This window comes from Trachypithecus francoisi, unplaced genomic scaffold (assembly GCF_009764315.1).
Source record: "Trachypithecus francoisi isolate TF-2019V2 unplaced genomic scaffold, Tfra_2.0 Lachesis_group12, whole genome shotgun sequence".
NCBI classification, from domain to species: Eukaryota; Metazoa; Chordata; class Mammalia; order Primates; family Cercopithecidae; genus Trachypithecus; species Trachypithecus francoisi.
This window is the reverse complement of record NW_022681457.1, coordinates 108,089,090-108,111,864: the sequence shown is the minus strand read 5'-3', so window position 1 is coordinate 108,111,864 and position 22,775 is coordinate 108,089,090. Positions and strand designations below refer to the sequence as shown.

The following is a 22,775-nucleotide window of genomic DNA, read 5'->3' as shown; positions in this document are numbered from 1 at the left end:
AGCTACACACAGAGTACTGATTGGTGTATTTACAAACTTTGAGCTAGATACAGAGTACTGATTGGTGTATTTACAATCCCTTAGCTAGACATAAAGGTTCTCCCAGTCCCTGCTAGACTCAGGAGCCCACCTGGCATCACCCAGTGAATCCGGCACCGGGACTGAAGGCGGAGCTGCCTGCCAGGCGCGCGCCGTGGGCCCGCACTTCTCAGCCCTTGGGCGGTCGATGGGACCGGGTGCCGCAGCACAGGGGGCGGTGCTCGTCGAGGAGGCTCGATCCACACAGGCGCGGGTACGGGGAGGCTTTGTATTTATCGAGTACTAGCTCAGGCAATCCACCCTCCTCAGCACCCTCCTCCCAAAGTGCTGGGAATGCAGGAGTGAGCCACCGCACCCGGCCATTTTTTATTTTATTTTATTTGAGTCGGGGTCTCACTGTGTCACCCAAGATGGAGTGCAGTGGTGTGATCACGGCTCGCTGAAGCCTCCATCTCCTGGGCTCCAGCGATCCTCCCACTTCAGCCTCCTGAGTAGCTGGGGCCACAGGTGCATGTCACCATACCAGCTAATTTTCATATTTTGTGTAGAGACGGGCTCTTGTCATGTTGCCCAGGCTGGTCTCTAAACCTTTGGCTCAAGCAATCCTCTCACCTCAGCTTCCTGAGCATGTGCTACTTCCATCTGAGTTTGAAGACAACTCAAACTCAGTTAGGAAGGGGCTTTGAACATCTGCCTGGGCTCTTTGTGCTCTGGCTTTCGAGGGCTTCCTGGAGGAGGAGGCCTTTGGCCTGGGCTAGGCCTTCAGAGTGAGGAAACCTTCTAGGTCCTCTCTGCCCGTCCCAGTCTCTGGTATTACCTGACCCGGACTTTCTCAAAGGTCTCCAGCCCCAGAGAGCTGCGTCTTTTCAGTTTCCCCTACCTCCTGCCCGGGCTCACCCCCAAAGCTACAAGATGCAAGAATCACCTTTCCATGTGGGGGCTGCCAGGGTAGGAGGAGGGGAGCTGTCTCGGCCCATTGGTGGTGGCGACTGATCCAGGTTGACCCAGCAGAGGGCTTTCCAGAGCCATAGCAAGGATTCACATCCCAACCGTGCCACCTCCAGGCTGGGTGACCTTGGGCCAGTTGCCTGACCTCGCTAATGGTCCGTGTCCTCGGCACACCGTTAATCATAGTAACCTGCTTTGCAGGACTCTTGTGGGAATCAGCAGCGCGCCTGGCACACACTAGTTGCTCAATGAATGGGGCGCCTATAATTACTCTTCCGGGTGGGGGCGGGGCGCAGCGCCTGCAGCCAGGCCTATATTTAGCCTGGAAGGAGGTTGGGGGCGCTGGGAGACAAAGCGCGGCTGCCAGTCTGGGCGCCCAGGGGGCGGAGCCGGCGAAAGCCCGGCGGCCGACCCGCCCTCCCCTGCCGCAGGGTCACCTTGGTCGGGCTGGCGGCCAAGGGCTCCTTCAGACCCGACGTGCCCCAGCGGCCCAGCGGCTGCTTGGTCGCCTGAGCTGTCCTCATCCTCGCAAACTGCTGTCTCAGGGTAGGGGGGAGGCTGCTGGGGGCTGGCGGGGGTTTCGGCCCCATTGACCACTTGGGAAGCTGCCTCCTTTCCTAGCACGGGCTGGCCAAGGGAGGGCTCTCTGGGATCGATACGCCAAGGTGAGCCTGACCCCAGGTGGGGGGCGCGGGAGGGGGAACCAGGCTGGCTCCTCCCCCAACATCGCGCCAATGAGTGTCGGGGCTGCAAATAGCTCAGTGGAATCAGTGAGTCATGGAGACTGGAAATACCGCGCCCCCTCTGATCCCCTCCCCTCCTCCTGACCGCAGCCGGTGGAGCTGCGCTGGTGAGCACGCCTGGGGATGTGAGGGGTGGGGGACCCCTCTGGAGTGCTCCCCTCCCCAGGCTCCCTGAACCAGCCAGGACATCCCCCACCAAGTTCCAGCTGGCTTTGCCTCTGGGGCTGTGTGACCCTGGGCCAGTCACTCAGCCTCTCTGGGCCTCAGAATCCCCATTAGGTACAGGAAGGGCTTCAAGATTCGCCTGCCCACCTTTGCGTCCCTGCGCCTGGGAAGAGACAGTGCTTGGCACAGTGCCCCCCACATAGCAGGACAGTAAATATCTCTGGAAGGAAAGAAATAATGAAAAGGGAAGGGCAGGCAGTTGGAAGAGAGGCTGTTGCAAGGGTTTTCCAGAAACAATCCTGGGGTTCCTGCCCAGGGGTGTCTGGGGAGTTCACGGAAGAGGTCGAGGAACACCCATATTTTGTGAGGTCTTCAGCTTTAACTTGAGCTACAACCCCCACCCCCAAATCTCAAAGAAGGAGTGTCTGTTTCTCGGGGTTTCCAGCCCTGTCCTAAGTTAGAGAACTCCAGGCAGGCGGCCTCCAGAAGTCTGTGAGACTGTCCTTTATTGTGTATACAGGTTCCAGCGTCAGGGCTCTCCCACAGACCCCTCCCCAGTCCTCCCCCAAGGGGCCCAGAGTGGTGGGAGTGAGAGGCCACCCTAAGGCACACTGATCAGAGAGGCACGGAGGGAGGAGGCTGGCTTGCCACTTGCCCTGGGGACTGCTGCTAACTGAGACCCACTCCTCACCCCTCCCCTCCACCCTGCTTCTGTATGTGGGAGATGAAGCCAAGAGTCACCGGGGGCAGCAGGCATTCCCAGGGTTAAGGCTGATGGAATATCCCTATACCAGATGGGAGATGGGGGCTTTTCCTATGACTCCCCCCATCCCCCAGCTGGAAGATGTGGGGAGGGGTGCATAGCCCTAGAGAGGTAGAATGAGGGGAAATACTCCTCAGTGCCCAGAGATGGGGAATTGAGAGCAGCTGTTGACACCCTGGGTTCAGATCTAACCTTCAGCGACGAAGTCGGGCACTCAGTGGCTCAGCGTTGTTTCCCCATTGATGAAAATGGAGATTGTAAATCTGATTTGAGAAAGCTCTGAATTTGGCCTCAACCAATGGTAATGCTGAGTATTCGAAGGACGATAGGTGTGTGTGTTACACACACCGAGCCTATAGATTCATAGATTAAAGAGGGGGATGAATGGGGAGGCGACTAATAGGAGGGGAAAGTGGCAAGAAGCTGGGGTCCAACCTTGAGGACCCAAAACTCCATCCATGCCCTGGCTTCCATCTCTGTTAGGTGACCCTGTCTGCATGGGAGCAGCCGCAGGAACACAGGCCTGTGGGAGGGAGAAGGACCAGCCCCGCCCCCAACCCCACGTGGCCTTGCCTGGAGGCCCCAGCAGGCATGGGAAGGCAGGACTTTCATGCAGTTTATCACGAACCAGCTGTATTGGAAAAACCCCATCTATATACAGATGTGGCGTGGCTCTGCCCTGGCACAGCCAGCTGGCTGGGGGCACAGGGTGGGCAGGCAGCCTGCTCGCTGGCGTGGGGCTTGGAGGCCGGCAGAGGGGAAGTTTACCAGCACGACTGTCTCCTCTTGGCCTTGCTAAGCCCTCGGGCGTTAGTTCCACTTAGATAGGCACCCCTGCCTGTGACCTTCCCTCTGTCTCTCCCACTTCCCTTAGCCAAGGGAGTTCCAGGTCCCTGGTCCCCTTGCCCTGCAGAGACTTCATAGATCAGAGGGTTTTTCTGTCTGTCTGTCCTGCAGAGCTTGCCCAGGTGTCCTGCTGGTCCCATTCCCCTTACCCACCACGGGTTCTTTAGATCTTCCTTCCCCAATCCCAGCCCCTGTACTCTGGATTAAGTGGGGGAGGCCATATCTGAAATCTGGGCAGGCCAGGGAGTCCCTGGCCTGCTCTGGGTAGAGTAGAGGGCCCTAGTTTGGGAGGATGGTCCACCTGGGGTCTGGGGAGCATCGGGGCTGGAACCTGGGCTGAGATGTCCTGGGGCTGTTGTAATGGGCTTAGGAAGGCTTTGCTGGCAGGCGTGGGGCAGGGGGACAGGGAAAGGGAAGGGAGAGGCCCTCAGATTTTGATCTCTGTCCGGAAGGTCTGCTGGACGTGTTCTGTATGCGGGTGACGCCGTGCCCGGATGGTGAGGCTGCCGTCCTCCCGCAGAGCTGAGGTCACTGACGTCGGGTCCACGTCCTCCGGCAGCTGGCACTTGTGAGCGAAGGTGTTCATGACAGTGCCGTCAGCCGCCAGCTGGGGAAGGGGTGACCCGTCAGGCAGGCTGCGCTAATCCCTGTCCTGCTACAGCCCTCTTCTCCCTATTCTAACTGCAGCCAGGCCCCACATGCCGAGGGGCTCTGCCCTCAGGTGCGGAGGGGCTGCCCAGGGTGGTGATGGCCACAGGCCGAGGGCTCTGCAGGGACGTCGCAGAGGTGCTCCGCGGAGCTCCAGTAGCTCTAAGGGACAGGCAAGGGGCATGGGGAAGAGGTGAGGCTTGGAGAGAGAGGCGGCTCCATGGCAGTGGCTCAGCATCTGGGGCTCGTGGGGAACGCAGAGATGACAGAGGAGAGCCGTGCCTTCCTGGATCCCCAGACACATTGGGCATCTGCCCACCAGGGCTGAGTGCTGGCCCCTCCCCCGCAACTCTGCCAGCACATAGTGTCCAGGGGAGTTTGGGGCGGCTGAGTCACTGTTGGGGGTGGCAGGGCTGGCACGTGCTGCCCGCGGGTCCTGGTGCCCCCAGTCCATGGCATCCCTGACAGGGACGCCCAGGAGTCCACCCTTAAATGTGGAGGGGAGGAAGCCAGCCCTTGGGGGCTTAGGGGGAGCCTGGGGCAGGTCCTCTCCTCTCTCCTGGCAGCCGTGGCTGTTCCTGGGCAACGCCCCTCTTCAGGCCTGGCCATGCCCTCCCCAGGGTGGAGGCCCCAGTGCCTCCTCCAAGTTCAGACTCAGACACCCTAGAGACCCAGTGACCCTGAGACCTGTGGGCAGATGGTGTGTGTGGTTTGGAGTGTGTGTGACCCTAAACTGCAGCGTCCCTGCCCAGCCTTGGGCCTAATTTAGGAGTCCCAAGATGGGGGATGGATCTCTGGCTGTGGGAGGAAGAGGGCTTGAGGTGTGTCACATGGAGAAACCCCTCCCCCACAGACCAGGTGAGTTCCCCACCTACCCGCATCCACCCTCTACAGAGGAGCTGTCCTCACTCTGCCATCACCATCTCACACCCGTCGTCTCCCACCCTCAAGCCCCCCCCACCTCAGGCTCCCTCTGCCCACATCCCTCCATCCCTCTCCCATTCCCCGGAGGCTCCCTCAGCTGCCCAGGACCCTGGAAGAAAGGATCTGGGAACCCTGGTGCAAAGAGAGGCAGTGAGGGGCCCCATGGCCATGGGCTGCAGGGACAAGCCCTTCAATTAGCCCTGGGGGTGTTTGGGTGGGGAAGGGACACTGGCCAGGGTCTGGGGTCCGAGGATGGGAAGGGGCAGTAGGAGGCATTGGAGCCAGGAGCGAATTTGGGCAGCGTTGGGGGGGGTGGGGTGCTCACCTTCTCAGCTCGCACCTCGATGTGGTTGTTGGAGGTGGTGACAATGATGTCTTCAGGTGAGAAGTCCCTTACATCCACTGCAAACTCATAGACGTCTCCAAGGGTCTTGATGTTGCCTGGCGCCCCGGGGCGGGCTGTGGGGTGGGCTGCTGTGAGTGAGGCATGGAGCAGGCCTTGCATGCAGATCCGGGGATTCCAGCTCCTTTTCTTGGGGCAAGGGGCGGCTCCCCCAGGCCCTACCTCCCCCCGAGCTGTTTCTCCCTAAGCTCCTCCTCATTCCTACAGCCCACCTTTTCTGGGGTGGGGGTGGGGCCTCACCCAGCACAGTGTGTGTGTATATGAGGCTAGATCTGTAACAACCCCACCCCAGGCCTGGAGCCTGGGGGCTGCCTCCCACTCCTCACCCCGTCCAGCCCTCCAGGGCTCCAGCTGGGATTGGCTGCGGTTCCAGAGCATGGGTGGCCATGGAACCATGTCCAACCCCCGGGGCCACGACTGTTCCTTAGAGGCCCACCTGTTTTCATGGCCACATCTGTCCCTGTGGCCACATCTGTCTTGGTGGCCACACATGGCTGCAGGCTGTGCAGCACCTGTTCCAGGCCGACCGGCAGCCACAGCCTATTCAGTGGCGCCCTGGAGCAGATGTCCCCTCCCTGTGTGCCTCCCCTCCCCTCAGGGCCCGGATCACTTGCCTGGGAAGGCCAGGGGCTCCGAGTGGGGCCGCATGAAGCTGCCAAAGTCATCGGAAAACATGCTCAGGGCCTTCTCCATGGGTGGGTCCTGGGCCGGGAGGGCACGGGAGGCCGAGGAAGAGGTGGAAGAGGACGAGGAAGAGGAGGAGGAATGGAAACTTCTCTCCGCTCGGAAGGTGGAAGAGGTCCTGTGGCTCATCCACGGGCAGCGCCGGGCCCTGCCCAGGCGGGCAAGGGCTGGACAGGAGAGGGTGTGGGCACAGGCCTCTGGGGGAGCATGCCGGGCCCCGACTGCGGCCGCTTTATAAGGCCGACTGTCCCTGGGCTTGGGGCCAGCCCCTTGTCTACTAGCTAAATTTAGGCCTCTCCATGGCCCAGAGGGGGCTGGAAATCTTCTCCCGTGCGCCGGCCCTGCTGACAGCCCGACACACGCAGGCCGAGAGGGCTGAGCTCACAGCCTGACATTCCAGGCCGACCACAGCAGCCCCAGGGGCCTCCTCACCATTGCACAGGGCTGGATCCTGTCTCCTTGCCACCTGGACCTCGGTGCCTGCCCCAGAACCTTGCAAGTTTGGGGTTTCTTGTGTGTTTTGTTTCCCCCATCAGCCTGGGGGCTCCTGAGGACTGTGCCTCCCCACGAGACTCTGGTTCTCCTCCATGGCTGTGCCTCCCCCATCAGTGTGCAGGCTCCTTGGGGACGGGGTAGGCGGAAGCACCACTGCTGTGTGACGTCAGGAGTTCCTTCCCTCAAGGCAGACAACTTTCACAGCCCATCTCTAAGGAAAGGTTGAGCCCTGCCAGGGGGTGGAGAATGTGCAGCTGTCCCCTGCCAGCCCCCACGGGGACCTGGATTCTGTACCTGCACCCCCTCTGACTCTCAGAACATGTAGAGGCCCCAAGAGGACAAAGCCGGCAGCTTTCTCCTTAAAGGTCTAGAATGTGTTTCTGACAACTGTCTGCTCCACCCTGTGTCAGAGGTGATGCCTGCGACTGCCTTAGGTGGGATTTCAGTCAGAGGTTAAAGAGAATTCCGGAAGACAATTATTCTAGCCCTGACTTCTGGAGTGCCTTCCGGGCACAGGCTCCTGGCTGCAAGCTGTCTAAGTGTGGCCCCGTTTGATCCCCGCACAGCTGGGAGGGTGGAGGCGCTCTTCCCATGTTATGCAGGGGAAGTGAAGCCTCTTGGAAAGGGCAGAGCCCGCACTTGCATAAGTGGCAGAGCTGGGATTCGAACCCAGGTGTGTTGGACCCAAAGCCCTTCAGAGGCTGAGGTGGTTTAAACATATGCCTATGGAGACAGGCTGGCCCAGAAGAGCCAGAGAAGCCCCTCCCTACCCACCTGCTTGCTCAGCAAAGCCAGGACTGACCTTGCACTGGGCCAGGGTGGAGGCCATTCTGAGAGGCAGCCAGGCCCTCTGCTCTGCCCAGGTTGCAGTTCAGGGCCTCTGCTGTCCTCTCCGATCCGGCCCTACCATCCCAGATCAGCTCCAATGCCTCCTCCCAGAGGGAGGCCTCTCTGACTGCTCCTGCTCACATGGGCCCACACCCAGTCCAGATGCCCCCAGCACTGACTGTCTTAGTCCTCCCACAGCACCTGGCAGTGTGACATGGTCTTCCTGTGTGCTGTGACTCTCTGCTGTGTCTCTTCTTCCCTATCCAACTGGCTGTTCCCACGGGGGCAAGGGTTCACCTGTCTCCCTATTAGATTGAAGGTTTCTGAAGATGGGCAGTTTCTTGTTTTATCAGAGCCCCCTACAACCCAGTCTGGAGCTTCATCCTGGAGGGCTCCTTCTACAGGGGTCTTAGCGGTGCTAGTGGTATGTGGAGTGGAAGCAGAGCAGGGCACAGGGCACAGTGGTGGGCCAGGCTGGTTGCTGGAGCAACAGGGCCTGTCACCCCTGGCAGAGTTTCCTGCCCGTGTCGGGGCCTGTGACACCCAGCCTGGCTGAGGGGTTTCTAGGGCCACTGGGAAGCCACCAGCACTGAGGTGAGATGGAGAGAGGGTGGGGCGGGGTGGGGGGCCCAGAGCCTGCTGCTCGCCAGGGAAACAGGAGCCGGTGGCTAAATGCAGACACACTGTCATGGTGCTGAGGGCCTGAGTCACTGCCCCTGGATGTCAGATCCCGTTACCCACCCCGCCCACCATCCCTCCTCCCCTTTTCCCCACTTCCCGAGGCATCACCCACACAAATACTTGGTCCTCTGGCTTCACTGGCCCAGAGGGACCTCAAAAGGTCATCAAGGCCATTCCCCTGCCTCTACCTTCAGATCACAGGGACAGAAGAAGCAACAAAGATGATGTAGTCCTTTGAATCCCAGTCACCCAGGGGGGCTTTTCACAAACACGGACCTTTCTTTGGACCTGAGGATTTTGATTTGGGATCTGGAGAAGAGACTTCACATCTCTTCCCATCAGCTCCCCACACAGCCAGCTCACAGGCCAGTGATGAAGCCCTCATCACTCAGCAGATATTCATTGAAACCGTGCTATAAATAGGTGCTGGGAACTGTTCTAGGCTTTGAAGGACTCAGAGATGAATAAGGCAGAGACAGGCCCCTGTTTCCAGGCTCACCTCATCGGGCAGAAGAGGAAACTGAGGCTCTAGTTGATGAAGGAGTTAGGGTCAGCAGAGCTGTGCTGGCTTCAAACCTGTCATCCTGCTGCGCCCCCTGGCTGCCCTCTTCTCGGCCTCCTGGTGCTCACAGGGCTGGGGGTGAGGTCGGATGTGGATACGCAGTGCCGGCTGTGGGACTGTAGCCAGCAGCTGCCCCAGACCAGACACTGGGGATCGGGATGTCGATAGGGCAGCCAGTTCTGGTGCTGTGCAGAGTCAACAGGTCGGGGTGGCCAAGGTGAAGGCGGGCTCGAGTCCGTACAGAGCAGCAACCCCCATCCCACCTCCCACAACACACATCTTCAATTTTGATTTGACTTGCCTGGCATCTAGGGGCAGAGGGTAGGTAGCCCATGGTCCCAGATTTTAACAATCATTCAAGGGCCATCATAAGCTTCAGAGAGTGGCTTTCTCTGGTGGGAGTGGAGGCAATTGTCTCCAGCCTCTTGCCCAAAGTGGCATCAGACTCAACTCTTCTGTTCTGTGCCCAAACCATTGCCCTGGTTCAGCCTCAGGAGCTGGAGGAGATTCGGGCAGGGAAAGAGTTGCACAGTGGAGGGCTGGGTTCAGCCTCTGCTGTGTGACCTGGGATGAGTGACTCAACTCTCTGATCATCTACAAAATGGCGATGCTCTCCCCATTCACAGGGTGCGGGAAGAAAGATTTGAGTTGCAGATTGGAAGCTCCTGACACGTAGCATGTGCTTGTTCCTCGCCGTGTCCCCTCACACCTGTGCTCCCATCCTCTGTTGGAGTGGGACAAACTGTGGAATTACCCAGAAGTCCCCAGACAGAGCCGCTGGCTCTTGGACGTGTGCTTTGAGAGGCATTTCCTGAGCCTGGAGGGTCTGGACACAAGGATCAAGTCCAAGTTCCTGACCCCAATTCACTGCCTTGCCCCAGGTGTCGGCCTCCTCGCCAGCCCTGGACAAGATGGGTCATCAGGACAGGACCGTGCGGCACAGCCTGCAGGCTTTGGAGCCAGGCAAACCTCCAAATCCCGGTTCTGCCTCGGCCTCTGTGATCTTGCACAGGCAGCCTCGCCTCCCTGAGACGCCATTTCTCTACAACAGGATCACACTGCCTGCCTCGTGGGATTTCCGTGAGCACTCAGGGTAATTAATCTGGGGAAGGCTGACTCTCTACCTGGCACACAGGGGGCTGTGGTCATGCTGACCCCACTCACCTTTGCCGGCCTGCCTTCTCCTTCCCTGCCCAGCCTCCTCGCCTCTCCCTCTGTGCTTTTCCAAACCTTCCATGTCCAGTTCTGAGACTCCTGAGCCCTGAGCCTCAGCCCTGGCAGATGGCCCCTCGCTGTCCTGCTGTGTGTGTGAGCTCCCTCTCCCCAGCCCCTGTCCAGCAGCACCCAGGAGCCTGAGGACAGCCGGGCACCACCCTCTGTGCCGCTGTGGTGGGTGGAGAGGCTCCGGCTCCCCTCCCTCTTGGCAGCTCTGCCCTGCATGGCTCTGGCCTCCACAGTTCTGGTTGGTTTGTCAAGGACATTTTTAATCTCCACTGTAAACCCCGGGCCGGGGGGAGAGGGTGGGGGTGGCGGGGAGAGAATGATGCTTGGTGGAGCACACACCTGTCCAGGTGCACTGGAGCTGGGAGCAAAGGAGGCTTGGTGAGAGGAGGGCCTGTTCAGCCACAGCAGGAGGACGGACAGGTGAGGGGTCTCTGGGCATGGACTGGGGCATGAACCTGGCAGGGCCAGGCAGGCAGGGCAGAGAGGATGGTAGGGGCAGGAGCCAGCACCTCACTTTGGCTTTGCAGAGGCCTCCTTCTGGTCCTGGGGTTTTCCTGCCTCTGTGGCCTGAGCTGTTGGGGAGAGAGGAGGGTGCTCCGAGATGGGGAGGGAGAGTCAGAGCCATCCATGGGACTCTGCAGTGAGAGAGTCACAGCCCTGGGCAGAGACTGATTCCAGCAGTGGAAGTGCCAAGCGACCCAGAAGGGTGGGAGCAGCGGCCACAGAAGGGGAAGAGGCTCTGAGCAGGGCTTAGGCTCTGGCCTGTGCCCAGTCTGCTGCTAGACACAGGGGGACACCTAGGAATCCCACCCCCATCCCACAAAATGACACACACAGGTACACACCCTCAGTGATGGAACCTCAGGGATGAGGGCACACACAGACCTAGTGTGATAACTTCACACACACACACACACACACGAAAGCACAATCCTTCCTCTTGATTTGGTGGGGAGAGCACTGGAAGGGCCTAGAGGCAGCGTGAGAACTTGCAGCAGCTCACCCGGTCCCTCCATCTGCTTCCCCAGGGGCCTGATGGAGGAGTTGGTGGGGTTGCGTGAGGGCTCCTCAGGGGACCCTGTGACTCTGCAGGAGCTGTGGGGCCCCTGTCCCCGCATCCGCCGAGGCGTCCGAGGTGAGAGCCAGGTCCTCTTCCCCGGGAGGACCACTCAGGACATCACTCCTGCCCGGCTCCCACCCCACCTCCCTGCCCAGGAGCCTCCCTCCTCCTGGCATTTGTCCAAGACCTCACTGCCCAAAGTCTCCTGGGTGGCAGGGAGAGAAGGGGTCTGCCTGTCCCACTGTCTGTGGGTCATATGGGCCCGGCATCTACCCTCTGCCTTTCGGGAGATATAGCCCAAGGCCTGGTCACTGTGCCCATCCTCCACCCAGGCCTCTCCCTCACCTACCTGTGCCAGTGAGGGGACGTGGGGGTTAGCTGCTGGGACAGCTGGGGCCACAGGAAGGGGTTGGGGCAACCTGCACTTGGTACCTTTCCTTGGAGCCCCATGTGCCTTGTTTACTTTGAGACCTGACTGTCCCCTCAGCTACAGGGCAGAGCAAGTAGGAACTCCAGAAGGAGGCTAAGTGCAGCCCCAGGGGCTGGTGCCCACAGCCAGTGAGGGCTAGCTCCCAGGCTGGGCTGGTAGCCAGCTGGCCAGGGGCATTGCTGTGGACCCAGAGGATACCTGTGCCACAGGCCCTGGGACACGCAGGAGTCTGCTAGACCCTGGTGCTCTCTAAGCTACGGACCCTGCGGGGATACAGGTGAAAGCTGTAGCTGCCAGCCTCCTCCACACTCCCTGTCCCCCAGGAACCTCCAAGTACAGGCAGGGATGGGGAGGGTGGACAGGTCAAAGGCCTTCCGGCAGGAGCAACAGGCCTGGCACCCACTGTGCCACCACTGTCACCCACCACAAATTCTGCCCAGCCCCCAGTGTGAGGCAGGGTCCTTCAGGACTACCCCAGATTCTACTATCAGGGTCCTCTTTGCCTGGAGCCAAGCAGACCTCCAGGAAAGGGACTGTCTGTGCCCCTGCCCCAACATAAGCTGGGACTCCGATGCCCTGCCCCAGGTGGCCTGGAGTGGCTAAAGCAGAAGCTGTTCCGCCTGGGCGAGGACTGGTACTTCCTGATGACCCTCGGGGTGCTCATGGCCCTGGTCAGCTATGCCATGAACTTTGCCATCGGGCGTGTGGTCCGAGGTAACTCTTCCCTGGCAGGTGCTGCTCTGGGCCAAGGGATTCTAAGCACGTTCTGCGGATGCCAGATGGGCCGCCAGGTGCAGTGGTGCAGGGAGAGATCTGGGTGCGGGGAGGGCTCTGGCTCCACTCCTGACTTGCTCTGTGATCCTGGGGAGGCTCCTGCCCCTCTCTGGGCCTCAGTCATCTCATTTGCACAAGGGAGAGAGGCCTGAATGTTCCCAAGAGCCCTTCCTCCTCTGAGCTCTCTGCCTCGTCTTCCAGCCACCCTGTTCCTTCTCCTTCCCTCCTCCATGCCTGGGGCAGGAGTGGGGACACATGCCTAGATCACCAAACTTGGAGCCTTCCCCCTGCTCCCTCAGCAGCCTGCCTCCACCCTGAGGCCTCCATGGAAGAGGGAGTGTGAGGCAGGAAGGGTCTAAGGCACTTTCTCTGGAGACCCTCAGCTGCCGGAAGCAGGAGCTGCTATGGTGTTTGGTGCTTCACACCTGGGTCATTTAGTTCTCTTTAGTCTTCAGTGAGCCTGAGGGAGAGCCCATCACTAGCCCAGTTGACCGATGGGGAAACAGGCTCAGAGAGGCTGAGTGGCTTGGCCGAGGTCACTCAGCTAGGCAGTGGTAAACCTGGGATATGGACCCAGGGTCATACTCCTGTCTCTTCTTGGGGGTCTTCCCCTCACTGGGTGGCCTGGGTCTTCCCTCTTCATGACTCCATTGACTGGTCAGTAAGTGGGCACCACAGTGTCTGGCCCCGAGGGCTGCAGAGGCTGTGGGTGCCTCCCTGATACGCAGCTGTCCGCAGCGCACGAGTGGCTGTACCGGGAGATTGGGGACAGCCACCTGCTCCGGTATCTCTCCTGGACTGTGTACCCTGTGGCCCTCGTCTCTTTCTCCTCGGGCTTCTCCCAGAGCATCACGCCCTCCTCTGGAGGTGAGTCCACGGTCACCACGCCAGTCCCCGCTGGCCAAAACCTTCTCAGATCCCAGGGGGCTTCTGACAGGGGGAGTCGGGAAGCAGCAGCCTCATGTCACAGGCAAAGGCCCAGAAGAGTCATGTTGCTTGCCCGAAGGCACACAGCAAGAAGGCCAGATCTTGACCTTTGGGTCACTGCTGGCTCCACTGGCTTTCCAAGGGCTTCTTGGAAGGAGATTCCACTGCGGGGCCTGTGCTGGTGCCAGGAAGGGGCCCGTGGAGGAGACACAGCTCCCCCAGGCGCTCAGCCCTGCCTCCAGCTCCAGGCCAGCAGAGGGAGCTCCAGACTCACTCAGTGGTGGCCTGAGAATCTGTTCAGGGCTCCCCCATCCTGACACAGCCATCTGCCAGGCCCGGTGGGAGGAACATGGATAACTCGCATTCTCTCTCTGACTCTGGCATCCAAATCTGCAAAATGAGTTTATGCATCCTAACCTCTGAGGGTCCTGTGTGATCATAATAGGGCCAGGTGCAGTAACAGTCTATAATCCCAGCACTTCGGGAGGTGGGTGGATCACTTGATCCCAGGTGTTTAAGACCAAGTTGGACAATATGGTGAAGCCCCGCCTCTAAAAAAAATGACAAAAAAAAAAAAAACCACCACAACAAAAAGTTAGCCAGGTATGGCGGTGCCTGCCTCTAGTCCCAGCTACTTGGGAGGCTAAGGTGGGAGGATCACTTTTGAGCCTGAGGAGTTCAGGGCTATAATGAGCCAAGGTCAAACCACTACATTTCAGCCTGGACAACAGAGTGATACCTTGTCTCAAAGGAAAAAAAAAAAACCTAATGTGAAAACTCCGTGCGGGTAGAGTGTTGAGAGTTTGTTTGTTTTTGAGATGGAGTTTCGCTCTTGTTGCCCAGGCTGGAGTGCAATGGCACGATCTCAGCTCACTGCAACCTCCGCCTCCCAAGTTCAAGTGATTGTCCTGCCTCAGCCTCCCGAGTAGCTGGGATTACAGGCACCTGCCACCATGCCCAGCTAATCTTTTGTGTCTTTAGTAGAGATGGGGTTTCACCACGTTGGCAAGGCTGGTCTCAAACTCCTGACCTCATGATCGGCCGCCTTGGCCTCCCAAAGTGCTGGGATTACAGGCGTGAGCCACTGCTCCCAGCCGAGAGTTTTAATCTAGAGATTGTCCCCTTCTTGTTCCTGTCCTCTCTGGCTAAGGTTCTGGAATCCCGGAGCTGAAGACCATGTTGGCGGGTGTGATCTTGGAGGACTACCTGGATATCAAGAACTTTGGGGCCAAGGTGGTGGGCCTCTCCTGCACGCTGGCCACTGGCAGCACCCTCTTCCTGGGCAAAGTGGTATGGGCAGGGGTGAGGGCACCCCAGCCACCCCACCCACCCAACCCTGCCCCAGCCTGTCCCCCATCACCCCACCAAAGCTGGATCAGAGCAGACTCAGGCCAGTGGTTGCCTTCAGGGAGCTCAGTCTTGGGGGAAGAGCCAGGACAGGTCCCCGGAGTGTTACAAAAGCCATCTGAGGACAGCCCTGGGGGTTGGAGAGAGGGAGGACGGGGTGTGGTGGGGAAGCCAAGCTGCCTCTGGATGAGGCTGTCTGTGCTGCCCTCACCTGGGCCCTGGGCCCACCTTTCCCTCTGCAGGGCCCTTTCGTGCACCTGTCTGTGATGATGGCTGCCTACCTGGGCCGTGTGCGCACCAGGACCATCGGAGAGCCTGAGGTTAGGGACTCGGGGGCTTCCTTGGAGGACTGGGAGTGGGGAGGGAGGGGGCTGACGCTGAACCCCGGACTCGGATCCCCCAGAACAAAAGCAAGCAAAACGAAATGCTGGTGGCAGCAGCGGCAGTGGGCGTGGCCACAGTCTTTGGAGCTCCCTTCAGCGGTGAGACCCCCTCATGCCCCGCCCCCAGGTCCCTCAAGCTCCTCCCCTCACACCCTGGGTTCTCTCGGCCCAGCTGAGAGCCTGGAGGAGGGGGTGGGTCTCATTCTAGTTCTTACTTCGGCCCCGCCTTGGGTATAGCCACCCCCGGAGGCGGCGGGGGCGGGTAGTGGGGGGCATGGTTGGGTAGAGCTGAGAGGCTTCAGGGTAACATTACATAGACTTGGGTTTGAAATCCACTGGCCCCTTGGCCTCTCTGAGTCCAGCTTCTTCCTCTGTAAAATGGGAATCAAACAGTTCCCACCCGATAGTGAGAGGACGCACACCTGCATTCCAGGTTGGACGGGTCACTGGGCAGCGGGCTCCTCCCAGCCCAGGGCCCATGCCCTGCCCTCCCCTCCTGTCTGTCCCTGTCCAGGCTGTAGGAGAGCAGGACAGATGGGTCAGGGAGGAGGTGACATGGGGAGGGGGCCCTACAGCCACAGGTGGGTGGGGGTGGGGGGCCCACCTGAGATCAGCGTCGCCCCCAGGCGTCCTGTTCAGCATTGAGGTCATGTCTTCCCACTTCTCTGTCTGGGATTACTGGAGGGGCTTCTTTGCGGCCACCTGCGGGGCTTTCATGTTCCGGCTCCTGGCGGTCTTCAACAGCGAGCAGGGTGAGCCCCCTGGGCTGCCTGACCCTGGCCCTACCTGGGTGCTGGGGCGAGGGGCCCTCCCTTCCCCGCTGTGTACACCCCTTGCTCTCCTCTTCCCTCTCTCTCCCTCTTTTTCCTCCTCCCTGTTCCCACCTCTCTGGGAGGATAGAAGGGGCTGACCTGTGCTGAACATGAAGGACAGGAGCCCTGAGGGTAGAAGGGATGAGGCTGGGTAGGGAGGCAGGAGCCTGGTTGTGGGGGCCTGGAATGCCAGGACACACATTCCGGGTCAGGACCTGGCACCCGCTCCACCCTGGACTGTTAGTCTGGGACTTGTGTTTGGGTGGGGTGGGAGCGCCATCTCGGCTCCCCACCGCTCTCCTTCCCCAGAGACCATCACCTCCCTCTACAAGACCAGTTTCCGGGTGGACGTTCCCTTCGACCTGCCAGAGATCTTCTTTTTTGTGGCACTGGGGTGAGTGGGTGCCTTGGGCTCCTGAGAGTCCAGTATAGCATTCACCCCAGGCCTGGACTGCGACCCCTGGCACTGGGGTCAGGCTCTGGTCTTACCTCCCTCCACCCCCCCAGTGGCATCTGTGGCGTCCTGAGCTGTGCTTACCTCTTCTGTCAGCGAACCTTCCTCAGCTTCATCAAGAACAATCGGTTCAGCTCCAAACTGCTGGCTACCAGGTAGGCTCCGGGCCTAGGGGCTGGGGACCTCTCAGCGAGCCCCTTGTGGACTCCAAACCTTATGTAGAAAGCCCCACCCCCATCCTCCAACTGAGCCCCTAAATCCTTCCCTAGCCCATGGAGCACCTATCACCCCTCTCCAAGTCCCCATGGTCACTGTCCCCCCTTCCTTACTGGGCTACGAACCCCCCATTGAACTCCCATCCCTCCTTCAGTCTACACTCTCTCAGCAAACCCCTACCCCCTCACTGAGCCTTAAACCCTTGCCCCTTCAAATCTTGTGTGGCCCCTGGTGTTGGCCTTAGCATTGGCCAGCCCTCCTGCCCCGAGATGCACATGGCCTGCCCCGGCACAGCCCACTCTCTCCTCCCTCCCAGCCTGCCTCTGCCCCAATTCTCCTCTTAATCTCCTGTGTGATTCCTCTGACCTCAGTCATACCCAGTAGTGAGGGGCTCACCTCATGGGCTCCACCCCCTGGAGGGGGCCATGTTCCCTGCTCCCGCCCTTCCTCCTCCCCAGTCCTTGCTCTGCTGCTGCCTGGGCCAGGCCCTGCTTCCCTCTCCTTGGGATGTGGGAAAGGCAGGGCCAGCCCTAGAGCTCACCCACCCCCCACAGCAAGCCTGTATACTCGGCCCTGGCTACCTTGGTTCTCGCCTCCATCACCTACCCGCCCGGTGTGGGCCGCTTCCTAGCTTCTCGGGTAAGGGGCCCTGAGTGGGGGTGGCAGGAGTGGGAACCCCCATTTGTTTTCCCCTTTACATGTGTCTCACGTAATCCCCTCAGCACCCCACAGGGGCAACACCTGGGCATCATTCTACAGATAAGGAGACCATAGCTCCGGGAGGTCAGAGCCCTGCCCAAGGCCCCCTGCTGGGAAGTGGCAGAGGAGGATTCCAGGCAGGGTCAGGCGGTGCGGGGGTGGCTGGGGCCTGCCACTCGGGGCCCCTCAAGTCCAGTTCCCAACTGCCCCACCACAGCTGTCCATGAAGCAGCATCTGGACTCGCTGTTCGACAACCATTCCTGGGCACTGATAACCCAGAACTCCAGCCCTCCCTGGTCCGAGGAGCTCGACCCCCAGCACCTGTGGTGGGAATGGTACCACCCGCGGTTCACCATCTTTGGGACCCTTGCCTTCTTCCTGGTTATGAAGGTGGGCCCCCTGGTCCCCAGATGTGCACAGAGCCAGGACCAGCTCTGGTGGGGAGGGGGTGCCTCCCTGCACCTGGTGGCATGGAGCCCAGGCCTTCCACCCACACTTCCTGATGTGTCTCCTGCCCACTGCATGGTCCTGGGCAAGTGACTTCAGCTCTCTGGGCCTCACTCTTCCCATCTTTAAAGTGGGGTGGTTCCTGGGAAGGCTGAGGAGGAAGAAAGGAATGTACCTGGCACAGTGCCAGGCACACAGTGGGCATTTCTCAGGGTGAGGACCCTCCCCTAATGCCAGACTCTGGCAGTGGGCGCATGGCTGGGCACCCTCTTTCTCTCTAGGACGCTCCCCTGTCCCCTGTCCTGTCTTCTCTTGTCCATGCCTTGCTCAGCGGCCTTTAACCTCTGCCCTGGGCTCCCCATTCCTGCAGTTCTGGATGCTGATTCTGGCCACCACCATCCCCATGCCTGCCGGGTATTTCATGCCCATCTTCATCCTTGGTGAGTCTGGGGTCCTGAGGTTCTGAGAGTTTCGGGACAGGGCCATGCATCCTGGTTCACCTTTTTCCCGGGTGGTACTGAGGATGGTCCTCAGGGATGGAGGGCTGTGGGGGCCGGGTCAGCCTGGCTTCCCCTCACCCTAAGTCTGACCAGGAGCTGCCATCGGGCGCCTCTTGGGAGAGGCTCTAGCTGTCGCCTTTCCTGAGGGCATCGTGGCTGGAGGGGTTACCAATCCCATCATGCCTGGGGGCTATGCCCTGGCAGGTGAGTGGGTCAGGGCCCTGCTGGGTGGGCGATGTCGTGGGGCTGGGCTAGACCTGGAGAACTGGCTGATGGTTCCCCAGGGCACTGAGTTCTCCAGTGAACCCCCCATCCATTATGGGGGTCTGTCCCTCCTGAGCCCCACCATTCCCCGGGGCCCATCACTCGCTCATGGCTCCTGTCCTGTCCCCAGTCCCATGGCCTCCCTTATCCCTCTCTTCTCACAAGCCCAGGCCTTGTGGTGCTTCTCACAGTGCCCAGGCTATGGCCTCTTACAATTCCCGCCTTAGGCCCCGACCACAGCCAGGCTAGTTATGCCCTCACATGAGGCTGGCCCCTGGCCCCTGGCCCCTGGCTCCTGGCCTGAGCCAAACTGTGTGGCTCTGTCCCTGCAGGGGCTGCAGCCTTCTCAGGGGCTGTGACCCACACCATCTCCACGGCGCTGCTGGCCTTTGAACTGACCGGCCAGATAGTGCATGCACTGCCCGTGCTGATGGCGGTGCTGGCAGCCAACGCCATTGCACAGAGCTGCCAGCCCTCCTTCTACGATGGCACCATCATTGTCAAGAAGCTGCCATACCTGCCACGGATTCTGGGCCGCAACATCGGGTGAGCGGCGCGCACCTCAGGCTGGCTGAAGGGGGTCTCAGTGTTTGGGCTTGGCTGGGGGTGGAGAAATGCCACCACAGATGACCTTGGACATGGGGGCTGGGAGGGGCTGACACACAGCCGTGCTCTGGTCTCCATTCTCCCCAGTGCCCCGAGTGACCTTGGGCAAGTCGTTGGCCTTGTGGCCTCAGTGTCTGTCTAGGGGTCAGCAGGGCTCCACAGCAGGAGGATGAGTATTGCCCCCTGTACAGGTTGAGGAAACCGGGGCTCAGAGAGGTGCCATGTCTTGCTCCAGGTGACACGGAGAGTCGGCACCAGATTTGAGAGGTCTCCTCCCCTCTCCCCACTTCTACTGTCCTTGCTGGGACTTTGGGAGTAGGAGGTGGAACGAGAATGGAAATGGGCTTTGAGGTCCTCACTCAACCAGATAGGACCAGAGCAGCTTCTGGCCCCAGAGAAGCAGACCAAGGAGGCTCTGAGAGTCCCTGAGCTGGAGGCCCCACTCTAAACACAAGCAAGCTGCTGCCTTGCTCTGAACCTGTTTCCCCATCTGGAAAACGGGGCTATTTATACCAGTGGTTTCCAAACTTCCAAGTTTTTCCTTGGGGGTGACATACCCTTTTATAATCAAATGGAGCTATGCAGGGAAGGCTGCTGGGTCTGTACTCCAATCTTGTTATCCATTAATGTGATGGCCAGTCACTGAGCACCTGGCAGATACTGGTTTTCCGTCATCTCACAGCTCTGTGGGTGTGGGACAGACCCAAGCTGGGACAAGACCCAAGTGGAGCTGGTCTGGGGGACATGGGGGTCCAGGGGGCCGGGAATTAGGAACGGGGCCATCAGTAATGTGGTCCCCAGGTTTCCTCTCACCGTGGGTTCTAGGAATCCCTCATTCCACGAACCTCTCCGGCCCTGCCCACACTCCAGAGCCGTGGGTCCCCGGTTCTAGCAAAGCTCCCCCAAGATCCTCCTGCCGGCCTGGGTCTCACATCCCCAACTTCGGGACCTGATGGCAGCCCCTCTGCCTGCAGTTCCCACCGCATGAGGGTGGAGCACTTCATGAACCGCAGCATCACCACACTGGCCAAGGACACGCCGCTGGAGGAGGTGGTCAAGGTCGTGACCTCCACAGACGTGGCCGAGTATCCCCTGGTGGAGAGCACAGGTGCCCAGCCGGAAGGGAGGAGGAAGTCGGGGGTGGGGGATGCCCTCTGCCTCCTTCTTGGACCTGTCAGGCAGACAGGATCTGCATCCAGGCTCTGTGACTTAGCAACCAACCATGTGACCTTGGGCAATTCACTTCACGTGAGACTGAGTTTCCTCATCAGTAAAATGGAAATCATGGCCACACTCCCTTGGGGTGGTTGACATGTCTAAAGAGAGTCAGCCGGGTGCTTGTAAGGCACCTGGGTAGCTGCTGGGGTAGGAGCATGGGGACACCACCAGGGTCTTCCAGAAGCTTCCCTACAGGCCTGTTTCTTCGTAATGTGCCTTCCTACCTCTCCCTCTCCACTTGCCAGAGTCCCAGATCCTGGTGGGCATCGTGCAGAGGGCCCAGCTGGTGCAGGCCCTCCAGGCTGAGCCAACTTCCTGGGCTCCAGGACACCAGGTAGGTACTCCTGAGGGGCGTGGGGATCGGTCAGCAGGGATGGGAGGGGAGGGACCCGCTGATCTCCTGAGGGAGAGGTGGTCTGAGAGAGGCATCCTGGGGAGGCCGGCCCTGCACCCACAACCCTAGCCCAGAGTGAGTTTCCCATGGTCACGTGGACACTGCAGGCTCAGGCCCCTGGGCTCCTCCTCATGCTGCACTTCTTGGCAAGGAAATGGTAGGGAGAGAGGGTCTCCCACCAGGTCTATGATGCTTGTCCTCATGAATAAGTGGGATGCTGTGTCACTCAAGCCCTAGTCTCCTGCTTGGCTGAGCCACAGCTCATAAAGCCAGGACCCAAGTGTGGTTCCTTGGGGAGTCCACCGAGCCTTGGGCATCCTCCATGAGTCTTCTACGCCTGGGTGGCCCAGGTTGCCTGGTTGTGTATGTGTTGGGGTTCAGGGTCGTCCCTGACTCCCTCTGGACTCTCCCCTGGGGCCCAAGGTCACATCTTCCCCAGCAGAGACCAGGCCAAGAAAGCCAGCAGTGTCTCCAGGACATCTTGGCTGGGGGCTGCCCCACGGAACCAGTGACCCTGACGCTATTCTCAGAGACCACCATGCACCAGGTAACAAATATTGGGGAGTGTGACGCATGAGGCCCCTGGGGCAGGGCAAGAGCTCAGGCTCCAGCCTCCCCTCCCAACCTGCCCTGCCCACCTTATACTACTTCCTGCCCCTCCTGGGCCTGTGTCTTCATCAGCAGTCTGGGCAGGGCAGCTCCTGCCCTGTCGCCCCTCACTGCCAGGGTTGCAGGGATGATGCAGAGAGACAAGGGAAGTAGGGGGCTTGGCAAATGGAAGTCTCTGGGTGGAGAAAGACAGTGGAGTTGCACCACGGCACACGTGCGTTTCAATTTCAGGTCCACCACATTCCCCCTGTATGATCTTGGACAAATTATATAGCCAGTTGAGACAGAGCCTGGCACATGGGCGGGGAAGGGGCAGAGGCCCACAGGGAACCTGGAGATGGCCCTGCTCACTCTGTGCTGCTGGAGGGTGCTGAATAGTGGGTCCTGTTCACCTGCGGCCTCGCCCAGACCCTTGCATGGACTCTGGCATCCCCCAGTGGCCACACTGGACATTGCAGGCCTGGCTCTCTTGCCTCCCACACACATCAGGCCCGGCCCCTCTTCCTGGCTCAGAGGCGTGGCAGGGTGGGCCAGAAGGTGGCCTGGGTGCCTTCTACCCTCCAGTGTTTCCTAACAATCCCCCATCCAGGCACACAACCTCTTTAAGCTGTTGAACCTTCAGTCCCTCTTCGTGACATCGCGGGGCAGAGCTGTGGGCTGCGTGTCCTGGGTGGAGGTACTGGGGTCCCGGGGGCAGAACAAAGCAGGGGACCCATGCCTGAGAAGGCTGGAGAGGGGGGGGGGGGTGGGACACTAGCATGCTCCCATCCAAACCTGGGGGAATTCAGAGGATACTGATGAGTCCCCCTTCCTGGCCCAGATTGGCCACTGGTCCTGGCTCCCCTATCTTGTTTCCTGGCCAGTGGCCAGCCTGCCCCTCTCTGCCTCAGTGATCCCATCTGTGCAGTGGGGTGGCACAGGCTCTACTATTCACCCAGAAACCACCCTTAGAGGACTAAAAATGCTGGTGCCGCCCTGTCAACCTCCTCTACATCCCTCCTCCAGCCCCCTCCCCCTTTCTCTGTTCTAGATGAAGAAAGCAATTTCCAACCTGACAAATCCACCAGCCCCAAAGTGAGCCAGTCCAGTAAGATGAAACAGGACACCCCAGCTGCCCTGGTACTGAGGTTGAGCTGAGACCCTGCCTCTCTTCCCCCACCACCACTTACCCCCACTCCAACCCAGCTCCATTCCTTGGCATAACAGACAACTCTAACCTAGCCCGGAAGAAGATGGCTCATCCTGGGTGTGACGATGGCTCCTGCCTTGAAAGACAAATCCCACCTTGGACAGAGCTGAGTGTGAGATGACGGAAAACCAGTGTCTGCCAGGTGCTCAGTGACTGGCCATCCAATTAATGAATAATGAGATTGGAGTATACTGTCACCAAGGGCAGGCACAGATGCCCTCTGGGGTTGTCTGATTCCCAATGAGAGGCTCCAGAGAAAAATAAAGCTGGTTCCCAGAGCCGCTGTCCATCCCTCATCTCAGCTGCAAGGTTGCTGACCTGGGACTGGAGCTCCTCACCTGCGCTGGCCCAGAGTGAGTTTCCCATGGTCACATGGACACTGCAGGCTCAGGTCCCTGGGCTCCTCCTCATGCTGCACTTCTTGGCAGGGAGATGTCAGGCAGAGAGGGTCCCCCACCAGATCTATGATGCTTGACCTTATGGATTAACAGG

The 22,775-nt window shown here is 59.9% G+C and overlaps 2 protein-coding genes across 13 annotated transcripts; one reads left to right on the top strand and one right to left on the bottom strand.

The window, feature by feature from the left end:
* Window positions 1–1,557: 1,557 nt before the first annotated feature.
* Window positions 1,558–22,561, top strand: CLCNKA (chloride voltage-gated channel Ka). 7 transcript variants are annotated; one of them, XM_033228151.1, is made up of 22 exons: window positions 1,565–1,652; window positions 9,611–9,822; window positions 10,301–10,373; window positions 10,982–11,088; window positions 12,029–12,157; window positions 12,956–13,084; window positions 14,295–14,434; window positions 14,734–14,811; window positions 14,895–14,973; window positions 15,501–15,626; window positions 15,996–16,080; window positions 16,194–16,295; window positions 16,911–16,995; window positions 17,273–17,446; window positions 17,874–17,943; window positions 18,097–18,207; window positions 18,600–18,813; window positions 19,848–19,981; window positions 20,337–20,425; window positions 20,925–21,032; window positions 21,684–21,770; window positions 22,125–22,561. In XM_033228151.1, the coding sequence occupies exons 4-22, from the start codon at window positions 10,989–10,991 to the stop codon at window positions 22,170–22,172; spliced, it is 2,088 nt and encodes a 695-aa protein (XP_033084042.1). In that variant the 5' UTR covers window positions 1,565–1,652; window positions 9,611–9,822; window positions 10,301–10,373; window positions 10,982–10,988; the 3' UTR covers window positions 22,173–22,561. The 7 variants fall into 7 exon arrangements, with proteins under 7 accessions (XP_033084046.1, XP_033084043.1, XP_033084042.1 ...); XM_033228152.1 differs by having other exon boundaries at window positions 1,564–1,652; window positions 9,611–10,373; window positions 20,928–21,032; XM_033228154.1 differs by having other exon boundaries at window positions 9,611–10,373; window positions 20,952–21,032.
* HSPB7 (heat shock protein family B (small) member 7) lies at window positions 2,379–7,610 on the bottom strand. 6 transcript variants are annotated; one of them, XM_033228158.1, is made up of 3 exons: window positions 6,094–7,610; window positions 5,402–5,550; window positions 2,379–4,111 (listed from the first exon to the last, which is right to left on the bottom strand). In XM_033228158.1, the coding sequence occupies exons 1-3, from the start codon at window positions 6,290–6,292 to the stop codon at window positions 3,932–3,934; spliced, it is 528 nt and encodes a 175-aa protein (XP_033084049.1). In that variant the 5' UTR covers window positions 6,293–7,610; the 3' UTR covers window positions 2,379–3,931. The 6 variants fall into 6 exon arrangements, with proteins under 6 accessions (XP_033084049.1, XP_033084050.1, XP_033084051.1 ...); XM_033228159.1 differs by having other exon boundaries at window positions 5,402–5,547; XM_033228160.1 differs by having other exon boundaries at window positions 2,381–4,111; window positions 5,402–5,535.
* Window positions 22,562–22,775: the final 214 nt, after the last annotated feature.

Excerpts from the sequence above, each read along its gene's own strand:
- CLCNKA (XM_033228151.1), top strand. The coding sequence starts at position 10,989 with ATGGAGGAGTTGGTGGGGTTGCGTGAGGGCTCCTCAGGGGACCCTGTG. Across the intron at positions 13,085-14,294 it reads CATCACGCCCTCCTCTGGAG|GTTCTGGAATCCCGGAGCTG; the intron begins GTGAGTCCACGG and ends TCTCTGGCTAAG. Across the intron at positions 14,974-15,500 it reads CTTTGGAGCTCCCTTCAGCG|GCGTCCTGTTCAGCATTGAG; the intron begins GTGAGACCCCCT and ends CGTCGCCCCCAG.
- HSPB7 (XM_033228158.1), bottom strand. The coding sequence starts at position 6,292 with ATGAGCCACAGGACCTCTTCCACCTTCCGAGCGGAGAGAAGTTTCCAT. Across the intron at positions 5,551-6,093 it reads GGAGCCCCTGGCCTTCCCAG|CAGCCCACCCCACAGCCCGC; the intron begins GCAAGTGATCCG and ends CCTCACTCACAG. Across the intron at positions 4,112-5,401 it reads TCGAGGTGCGAGCTGAGAAG|CTGGCGGCTGACGGCACTGT; the intron begins GTGAGCACCCCA and ends CCCCTTCCCCAG.